At 43.8% G+C, this 10,924-nt stretch overlaps 1 protein-coding gene across 2 annotated transcripts in view; it reads left to right on the forward strand.

The window, feature by feature from the left end:
- ADGRF5 (adhesion G protein-coupled receptor F5) overlaps positions 1–10,706 on the forward strand; it is a 28,237-nt gene extending 17,531 nt beyond the window's left edge. For both annotated transcript variants that reach the window (XM_009980614.2, XM_086623674.1), the window contains exons 15-20: positions 769–948; positions 2,328–3,698; positions 4,270–4,311; positions 4,411–4,470; positions 9,468–9,552; positions 10,627–10,706. In XM_009980614.2, coding sequence (XP_009978916.2) covers positions 769–948; positions 2,328–3,698; positions 4,270–4,311; positions 4,411–4,470; positions 9,468–9,552; positions 10,627–10,706 — 1,818 coding nt within the window. The remainder of the gene's footprint in view (positions 1–768; positions 949–2,327; positions 3,699–4,269; positions 4,312–4,410; positions 4,471–9,467; positions 9,553–10,626) is intronic.
- Positions 10,707–10,924: the final 218 nt, after the last annotated feature.

A 10,924-nucleotide genomic window follows, 5' to 3' on the forward strand; every position in this document is an offset into this window, starting at 1 on the left:
TTGGCCCAGAGGGCATGTGGCACTACATGGCTAACATCCCTACACCAGGGCACACTCTCCCCCAGACAAGGTGACCTTATTTATAGCGTACAGTGGGAGCAGTCGCCGGCCTGGGGTGTTCCCTGAACCATGCTCAGGCATTGCCTCAGCGAACGTTAGTTGGCACAAGCTCAAAGCATGCTACAGTCACTAATTGTGACCCAGCAGGGACAACTCTGGGCCACTGCCCACCCTCAGCCCCAGGCCCTGTTTGGGATGCCCTCTCAGCCACTGCACTTCACAGGGTGGTGCTGGGCCTCACTTTTCAGCCTAAGTATCCTGTCATCGTGCTCTTCACTTCTACAAACCATCCAGAGTCACCCTTCTCTCAGTGAGGTTAGATGAGAGCAATTATCTTCCTTCCATCAAATACTTAACTATCGTTATTTTAGTAAATTAGGCACTGCAAGGTTTCAGGCAGAGGTATAGCTACTCAATTATATATTTTCTTAACTTGCTAGATTGCTCCCTCATATGATTTGGGCCCAGGTCAACTATTTCCTCCCCTGAAATTTCCAGGAGCAGTCTGCAAGTTAGGACAGATGAGAGACCACTCTGAATGGGCAGTTACAATACCCTGTTCTGGAGGGTCAGAGGGTTGAACACTACCAGCACATCTAGAATGACCTGGCTCTGTTTAGTTTACTAGTACAGGGGTAGCCATTATGAAGGAGGATCAAGCCCGAGGCAAATTGCACACATGTGATGTACTGTTATCTTCTGTTCCAGTCTTTGGTCAACAGTCCTGAGGCAAAAGCCAACCTGCCTAACTACCTTGCAGAGCTTAAGGAAATTACAAGAAAGGAACAAAGCATAATAAACAGTTCCCCTGCAAACCTAGGCGCAATCGTTACCATTCTGGATATGGTCTCCTCTATCCCAGCAGACGCAGAGGAGCTCATTATTCAAGTAAGGTTTTATTTTAAGTCTTACCTATACTTATCAAGCCCTTTGGCCTCTTTTGTCACAGAGAATGACATTCACACTGAAGAAATTCTACAGTTACTTAGGGTCAGGAACAGGAAAGTATTAAAGGAATGAGAAGAAATGACGGCAAAGATGAAATGACAGCAAAGATACAGAAGAGTTTATGAAAAGTCAAAAGATTAAGACGAAGAGCCTATTCATGAAAGAGAGACTGCTGTATGCTTAGCAACTAGAAATCTTCTAGGGACCCATAAATGTCTGTAGCATTGTGAGTTAGAGGAAAGGACAAGGAATGATGGATGAAAAATTGGACATGAGCCAGCAATGTGCACTTGCAGCCCAGAAAGTCAATCATATCCTGGGCTGCGTAACAAGAAGCACAGCCAGTATGTCAATGGAGGTGATTCTGGCCCTCTACTCTGCTCTTGTGAGACCCCACCTGCAGTACTGTGTTCAGCTTTAGAGTTCCCAGCATAGGACAGACATAGCCCTATTGGAGTGGGTCCAGAGGAGAGTCACGAAAATGGTCAGAGGGCCGGAACAGCTCTCCTATGAGGAAAGGCTGAGAGAGTTGGAGGTGTTCAGCCCGGAGAAGAGAAGACTCTGGGAAGACTTTTTTGCAGCCTTTCAATACTTAAAGGAGGCTTATAAGAAAGACAGCTTTTTTACCAGAGCCTGCTGTAACAGGACAAGGGGCAATGGTTTTAAATTGAAAGAGGGTAGATTTAGATTGGACATCGGAAGAAACTTTTTTACGATAAGGGTGGTGAGACACTGGAACAGTGTCAGGTTGGATGTCACTGCCCATGGCAGGGGGTTTGACTAGATGATCTTTAAAGGTCGAAACCATTCTCTGGTTTCTGCAGAAACAGAAAAAAAGGGTTGAAATAAGGATAGAGATCGATCAAGGAAAATCAATTAGATGTTACAATAAATGTATGGCAAAACATATCTCAGAAATACTTAGAAACCTTGATTGTGAGGTACACAGGAAAAATACTGTTCTTCTGAGCCGAAAAGTGGAGAGATACTTGATGTTTTGTAGCTGGAGAAACCTACATGAGAGACAGCGAGAAATCAAGACAGCACAAAGGCTGAGACAGAAGGGAAAGAAGGCTGGAGAAGAAAAAATACTAAGTAATATGTAAAAACAAGCCACATAGCTCCCCTTTTGAAAGGCTTAACTTAAAAATAGAGCATGCAGAGGGTTAACAACTGAAGGTTTCTCATTAACTGAGTGAAATAAGAAAATGCTGGGCTTTTTCAAAAGGCAATTCTAGGACCACTCAGAAATTATCATTAGAAAAAAACAATGAACTGTATGGGATTTCAGTAACAGCATTATTCTGTTGTTGTTCCAGAATTTCCTCTCCACAGTAGACTCCCTTGTTGCTGATTCCACAACTGAAGCTTGGGAAGACTTGAATAAAGAGGACATATTCAAAAGTTCTTTGTTACTGCGTTCAGTAGAAAATTTTTCCCTGCACCTCCAACCAGTTAACAACACCATTCCCCCTGTCTCTGCAAACACCCTTCAGCTACAAGGTACAGTTGTCACAGAAAATAGCAACTCAGATTATAAGAAGAACTTCCGCAGTACAGAAAACCTCACAGTTAATGTGCTCATTGATGAAACTGAAATTCAGACTCTAACCCAAAATTCAACCATTGTCAGTGTGATGTACTCAAAACTTGGACATATTTTGCCCCTGGAAAAGCCCAAGAGTGTGAACGGCTTACTGATAACAACAACTGTGAGCAGCAACAGAAGCCAGAAGTTCGATATTAATATGACCTTTGCAAAGAAAAACTTGTCTCTAAAGATGCCCCAGTGTGTCTTTTGGAACTTCACATTCGACAAACACGGAGAGGGCTGGGATAGTCAGGGTTGCACACCCACAAATGTAGAAGATTATGTAATTTGCTCCTGCAATCACTTGACAACGTTCTCCATTCTGATGTCACCTGATGAATCCTCCCCGGTAATCTTTGAAGATTATATTACCTACATTGGCCTGGCCATTTCAATCCTGAGTTTGGTGATCTGCATTATAATTGAATCGTTAGTCTGGAAATATGTGACAAACAATACCACCTCCTATATGCGCCATGTCTGTATACTCAACATAGCTACATCACTCCTGATTGCTGACATTTGGTTCATTGTCACTGCCTCCATCAATGACCAAAACCAGCAGATGAGCAGAGGCATCTGTTTCGTGGCCACCTTCTTCATCCATTTATTCTACCTGTGTGTCTTCTTCTGGATGGTCAGCCTGGGCCTCATTCTTTTCTACAGACTGGTCTTCATCTTACATAACACAAGCAAGACCGCTCAGAAAGCAGTGGCATTCTGCTTGGGATATGGGTGCCCCTTTGTCATTGCAGTCATCACCATCGCTGTCACACTGCCAAAGAACAATTACACCAGAAAGGATGTCTGCTGGCTCAACTGGAAGGACAGCAAAGCTCTCTTGGCCTTTGTCATACCTGCCCTGATCATTGTGGCCATGAATTTGTTCTTCACCGCAGTTGTTATAATAAAAATACTGAGACCAACTATTGGGGATAGGTCAAACAGGCAGGAGAGGAACTCTTTGTTTCAAATTGGCAAAAGTGTGGCCATCTTGACACCACTGTTAGGCCTCACCTGGGGATTTGGCCTTGCCACCATCATCAAAAACAGCCATCGAGTGTTCCACATCCTTTTTGCTCTGCTCAATGCTTTGCAGGTGAGTTACACATACATATGGTTTTGTTTCCTGTGACACGAAAGTCACCAAGAAGAGCTGAGTAGTACTACTAGTCAAGAACTGACCAAAACACACATGACTGAGAGTTTTCAGTCAGTATGATTTTTACAACAACATATTTAGGTGGCCAGTAGGATCCCAATACAATGGGATTGCTTAAGGGCACAATAGTTATGTATACTCTACCTCTTAAGAATGGCCTCAAATTTCTATGCTTCAGACCAAACTCATTTGCCTTTTACATTGTTAGCCTGCTAGCTTATCTAGGGAGCATGAGCAGGGCATGTCTTCCACGCACAAAGGTCCCTTCTTCCAAGTATGGTTAGAGCTAGCAAACTATCTGTGTCACTCAGCTTCAGTAGGCCAGGCCTGGAGAACTCCTACCCCATCAGCAGTGCTGTGAGATTATGTGAGCTGCAGTTATAAAAACATCCTCTAGCACAGAGTTCAGAGTTTAAATAGTCAACATGGACAATGTTTGAGATAATTAGGCAGTACCGCAATTAAAAGGTTGGTGTCATCAAGCTGCATGTAATTATCTGTCTCCTAGGGATTATTCATTTTGGTGTTTGGGACTCTCTGGGACAAGAAGGTAAGAATTCAAACTATTTCTTATATTATATGAAAATATTGTTGGAATTGGAACATAATTGCTGTATTTACTGATCGATTTTGGTTTTTTAACAAATAGATACAAGAAGCCCTGCTGAAGAGGAATTCAATGTCCAAATGGAGTTCGCAGCAAACAAAGGTTAGAACCTTGACCTAAGAATGTTTTTCAGTTACTGCTGAATTATCTAACATTCTCCAAATGTCTTTTAAATCAAATGTTCTTTATATTCTGAATTATTTATTAGAACTAGTCAGAGAAAGAGAAGATACTATCATAAATATCAATATACTCACTTTTTCAAAGTTCATGATTTCACCTATAATTGGTAAAAAATTAGGAGGTTGGTGGACATTTGCTGCTCTAAATTCCACAAGAAATAAACCACAAAATGAAACTGAAGTTAGAAACCAGAAAATTTCGGTGGCACCATTATTTATTCACAACCTGAGGGAAATGCAAAAGGAACTTCTTGGAAAAGATGCTCTTCAGCTGTGAGCAGCAAAGGATGGAAATATTGCAACTCGAACTTGTGAGGCAAGGAGACAGGTTAGCCTGCACTTCATGCTGGGAACAGAAATGAGAGGAAGTATGAATCTTTCATCAAAAACATGTCTACGCGCAGCAAAGATTCAGATTTCAATAAGCAAAAGATAGAACATAAATGAATGTGGTTCTGGAACCAAGTGGCCTGGACAAACTCCTAGAAGAGGAGAGACTTGGGTCCCATAACCAGCAAATTTCTGCATTTAACACAAAACATTCAGTGCCTAAAAAAAGAAATAATGTTGCAAACAGGGACTAGAACCTTAAGGAAGATACTGGAGGGTTCCTCTTCCTTTCACAGAAACTTCCTCTGGAGCAGTGACTCTTATACTCATCCCTGCATTGAAGCACAGCTTGAATGGGCACCTGGAAATGCCTTTGCTCAGGATAAGCTTTCACATTAAAGGAGGAAACCAGTTCCACTCCCATCTGTAAAAGAAAAAATAAAGTTTGCATAGTGCCTCAGGAAAATGACTGCTGAGGAATACAATTAGGACAGAAATGCAGGCAGTGTTCCTGCAGAACAGAGATGTCAAAGAGATCATCTAGTCCAAACTCACTGCTCAAAGCAAGGTAAACTAGAGTAGATTTCTTAGGATATTGTTCCATCAAGTGCTCTGTATCTCTAAAGCTGGAGAACCTACTCACACTTTGGACAAAATACTGTGATGTTTTGCCACCCTCAGTGTTAAAAAAGCTTTTTCTTACTATTAAATGTAATTTCTGGCATTTCAATTTGTGCTCCAGAGATCAAGGCTCTGAAAATAAATGCTCAGTGGCTGTTTGAAAGAAGCCATTGAAAGGCCTTTGCCAAAGAAACCATGCCAGGATGGGTAAGGGACTGAAGGAATCAGAATCTTACTACTGGCACTTGAGATGGAAAAAGAAACTGGTGGTAAATGCTAACATCACATAAGAGCACTGATAATAGAGCTTAGTTTTATACTGGTATCTGTGATGGATCTGACCGAGGTGGAGTTAGTTTTCCCCATAGCAACCCTCATAGCACTGTGCGTTGTGTTGGTAGCTAGAAAGGTGTCGATAACACAGCAGTGATTTGGCTACTGCTGAGTAGTGCTGGCACAGCACCAGGGCTGTCTCTCCAACGCTCCCCTCCCTCTCCCCTCTCCCCTCACCAGTAGGCTGGGGATGGGTAACATCTTGGGAGGGGCCATAGCCAGGACAGCTGACCTCAACTGACCAAAGGGGTATTCCATACCATATGACATCTGCTCAGCAATAAAAGATAAAATAAAGGAGGAGGAAGAGGGGCATTCATTATTTACGCTTATCTTCCAGAGCGACCACTACGCGTACTGAAGCCCTGCTTCCCAGGAAGCAGTCGGACATTGGCTGCTGGTGGGACGTACAGAATAAATCTTTTTGGTTTTCCTTTGCCTCCAGGCACAACCTTTGCTTTTGTCCTCATTTAGGCCCAACTGGCAACTAAGCACCACACGGCGCCACTTGCTCACTCCTCCCCTTCAGTGGGATGGGGAGGAGAAAATATAATGAAAGGCTTATGGGTCGAGACAAGGACAAGGAGGGATCACTCATCAGTTACGGTCATGAGCAAGACAGACTCGACTTGGGAAAAAAAAAACAATTTAGTTTGTTGCCAATCAAATCAGAATAGGATAATGAGAAATAAAACTAAATCTTAAAAACATCTTCCCCTACTCCTCCCTTCTTCCCAGGCTCAGCTTTGCTCCTGAGTTCTCCACTTCCTCCTCTGCAGTGGGGGACAGGAAATGGGGGTTGTGTTCAGTTCATCACACATTGTTTCTGCCAACCTTCCTTAACAGGATTGGACTCTTCATAACCTTCCCCTGCTCCAGCGTGGAGTCCCTTCCACGGGAGACAGTTCTCCATTAAAATCTCTGATGCAAGTCCTTCCCACAGGCTGCAGCTCTTCATGATCTGCTTCAGCGTGGGTCCCTCCCACAAGGTGCAGTCCTTCAGGAACAGATTGCTCCAGTGTGGGCTTTTCACAGAGCAATGGCCTTCTTTGGGCACAGCCACCTGCTCCAGTGTGGGGTTCTCCACAGGCTGCGAGTGGGTCTCTGCTCCACTGTGTCTCTCATGGGCTGCCAAGAGGCCACCTGCCATCTCACCACAGGCTGCAGGGGAATCTCAGCTCCAGCACACCTCCTCCTGCTCCATCTTCACTGTCCTTGGTGTCTGCAGAGTTGTTTCTTTCACATCCCACTCCTCTCTCCCCACTGCCGTGCTGGGCGCAACAAACACGGAGGCAGCTGCCCACACAGGCAGCCAGGAGTGAGGCCCATGCCTCCCAACTCTCTCCACTGCAGGTTCCACAGCAGTTTGGTTTGGTTTTTTTCGCTTCTTAAATATGTTATTCACAGAGGCGCCGATTGGCTCTGCCTTGGCCAGAGGTGGGTCCAGCTTGAAGCCAGGGGAGTTTCTAGTAGCTCCTCACATGAGTGAGAGAGCAGCTTGGTGGGCACCTGGCATACAACCAGGCTCAACCCACCACAGTCCCTGAACAGGGTTTATTCAGAAAAGCCTGTAGAGGTACTGCTAAGGAACTGGGAAGCAGACTTAAAAACACAGCATAACTAAGACAGATGGGTACAGAGCCTCAAAGGAATTAAGGAGATCATTAAGGCTAGACTATCAGCTCAGAGGACCAGCATTGGCTCAAATCACTCCAGCTTCCCTGGAATTACAGAATTGTTGGTCGGAAAGTACCTCCAGAAATCATCTAGTACCACTCTCCCACTCAGAGCATGGTCAGTTAGAGCTCAAGGCTATATCCAGTTGGGTTTTGAGTAGCTCCAAGGATGGAGACTCCACAATCTCTCTGTGCAGCCTTTTCCTGTGTTTGACCACCCTCACAGTTAAAAAGTTTGTTTTTAAGTGGGGTTTCCTGTTTTTCTATTTGTTCCCATCTCCTCTTATCCTTTCACTGGGCACCACTGAGAAAAGTCTGGCTCTGCCTTTACTCCTTTGCAGTCAGACGGCCCTCAGCATGTCCTGGTGCATGGAGTTGTTCCTCCTCAGAGACAGGAGGACTTCACATTTCCCTTTGCTGAACTTTGTAAGATTCCTGTCATCCCATCTCTCCAGCCTGTTGAGGTCCCTTTGAATGACAGAAGACTCATCTGATCTATCAGCTATTCCTTCCAGTTTTGTATCATCTGCAGTCTTGGTGAGGGTGCACTTTTCCTATCATCTGTATAATTAATGAAGATGTTATACCAGTATTGAACCCAGTAGTGACCTCTTTGCATGTGCCCTCCAGCAATGTGCTGAAGGCCTGGGAGGAGGCAGCCTGTGATTAGCCAGGCAGAGCAGAGCTGTAAGCTTTAAGTGCTCCAACCATCTGCCACCTTCAGATCTTGTGAAAGAGCGAGACAGGAAAGATGCAGCTTCTGCCTTGTGTTTCTTCAGTTAAGATCCCTAGAATCATCTACCTGGATTTTTTTAACTGGTACTCCAAGTATTCCAGTGTTTTCTGCAGGAGGATTACTCCTGGGAATCCAGGTCTGGGAACATTTCCTAATGCATTTTTAAAGCTTCATTCCTTCTTTCTGGCTTGAAAATGACATCTGCTGGATGTGGTGCTATTCTGACTGTGGGAAAAACTCCTTTTTCCCAAGAAACTGGAAGGAAGGCTGGAATAACTGATACAACTATCATTAAGCATGTCAGTTTCTTCATTCACTCCTGTACTGACATATCCAGCAGAGTAAAGCAGAGAGAACAAGTTGTTAAGCCTTGGACCCCAATTCTGAATTCCTTTTCAGACAGAATCTCCTGGGCCAGACACTTCCAACTCTAGTTGACAGTGTGGAAGCTGCCCCAGGCAGTAGGAATTGACATGTTTCCCTGGCAGTTCTGCTCATAAGGAATAAATAAAGTAATACCAAAGTCTTTGATCAAACTTTTTAAATGTGATTCATTTACCTTCTTCCTTTACCTCTTTATGATATGCGTCTGAAGATATGACAATGCACAAAACTGCCTAATTTCTCCCACCTGGTATAACCTAATGAATGCAGAGGAACTGAGCAGAAAAAGATGTGTTTTCCACACTTTTTTTAACAAACTCTCAAACTGCTCCAGAACCAAAAAAGAAACTTCATTTCAGCAGCAGAAAGTCTCTTCCTGCCTATCTGGACTGTAAAGAGTTGTGTTCCACTGCCCTCTAGTGTGTCAAGTTAAATTTGCCTCTGATTATCGCAGGCTATTGGCCTTCAACGACCATCCTCAAGCACATAAATCTTAGCTTTTCTGGCTGATTTAATGGATATACTCCCTCAGAGAGCAGACCAGAACTCTGTGCTGTCTGATATGACAGACTCTGGAGCCTAAGCCATGTTCCCTGGCCAACAGTTAGAGACAGGCTGTTTGTGTCCTGTAGTTTCTTTTGATCTCCTTCATCACCATCACAAACAGGCAAACGGGTGAACTTGACACCTCACAAACATCTAACCTGTCCCTCTGGATTGCCTGCTTGCACTACAAACAACATTTTATTGCAACCTTCCCCCCCCCCCCCCCCCCCCCCAATATGGCAACAAAGAAAGTTCAAGGCTTTTGACAAAAAGCAATTTTCTCTCTTACAGTCAAGCTCCCTGATCCTGGTGACACCAATGCTTGCTATGAGCTACCCATTTTCAAGAACCTTTAACAACTTATGTGGGAAAACAGGTATGTGACAACAGATGTCTCCTATTGAAGCACAAAGAAGGTTTTGCCTGTGTTCGCACTCTCAGAGTCTATCCATCCATCCATAGATGATATTTCATCTTCTAATATGAAGGAACTGTAATAAATCATTGGAATCACTAGCATAATTGTTCATGATCGCAGCATAATGCTAGCAGCATAATTGTCTAATGCTAAAACAAGTATTGGATAGTGGCCTGTTTCACCAGCTTCTAAAATCCATCAACTGAGCTTTGTTTTGAGCTTGATGATATCATGACACAGTGCTCCCTAGTTCATTTGCTGTTCATGTACTCTTCACCACCTTGGAGTTGTATCTCTTCAAAAGTTCTGTGACAGTCATTTTATGGATATCACCATTTCAGTTATGACTTTATTTTGCGAGAAATATTGCTGAAAATATGAGTAATTTAATTTCTAAATGTGCATCCAACCATTGCTCAGAGAAGATGGTGACACTTGGTCAAAGTGGGATACGAAGGGGTTTAATGTAAGCAAGCAACTGCTTTTAAAGAGTCTGTTTATTAGTCAGATAGCAGAGCAAGAAGTTGGTCTATGACTATGCTACAGTAAGTTTACATGAGTACACTAGCCAGACACTGAAGCCTCCCACCACAAGAATGAGACTTGCACACAACTGCCTCCCATGCTGTTGCCACCTGAAATGTCCATATTATTAGCACTGTCTCTCACACTCTGCACCTAGGTCTTAGTTTAGAGTCTCATGGTCATAAGAGGGAGAGAGCTGGGATTCATCTGAAGAGCACATGTTCTAGATGTGCCCCCATGCTCAAAGAAGTCCACTAACTCCCTCCTTTTGCGTAAATTACTACCGTATGGCATGATTGTCAGCTCAAGCTGACATATCCTGGCTGTGTCATCAAACACATTGACTTTTGGGGTTGCTAGTATTGCTGTAATCCAGATAGTATCAGAGCCGCAGACCAAGTCAAGGCCACCTGGGTCATCAGGACAGGTCTAACTGCCCTTGCTTTGCAGTACCAACACATTCCACGCTATCTGTCTCATGTCTAACCGTTATGCTTTGTTTTGCAGGAAAGTACAGAGTATCTTCTTCAGAGCCATCCAGCTCTTCCTCTGAAAACACTTCCAAGTCATATTCTTTGCTTAACTAAGGCAATTCTAAATCACAGAACTCTGAAAGGACCTATGCCCTTTCCAAGACACACACAAAAAGCACCTGTGAGTCATCAAGAAGTGGACTGCTTCACTTTGACTAAACTGTGCCTTGGTGCATTCTTCTGGAATAATCATTTCTGGTTAACGTGTAAGGCAGGGAAGCTTTGAGAGGTGGAATTTCGCAGGGGCTGCCAATCCCAGAAGAGATGACAAG

The sequence above is a fragment of the Tauraco erythrolophus genome, chromosome 2 (assembly GCF_009769465.1).
Source record: "Tauraco erythrolophus isolate bTauEry1 chromosome 2, bTauEry1.pri, whole genome shotgun sequence".
NCBI classification, from domain to species: domain Eukaryota; kingdom Metazoa; phylum Chordata; class Aves; order Musophagiformes; family Musophagidae; genus Tauraco; species Tauraco erythrolophus.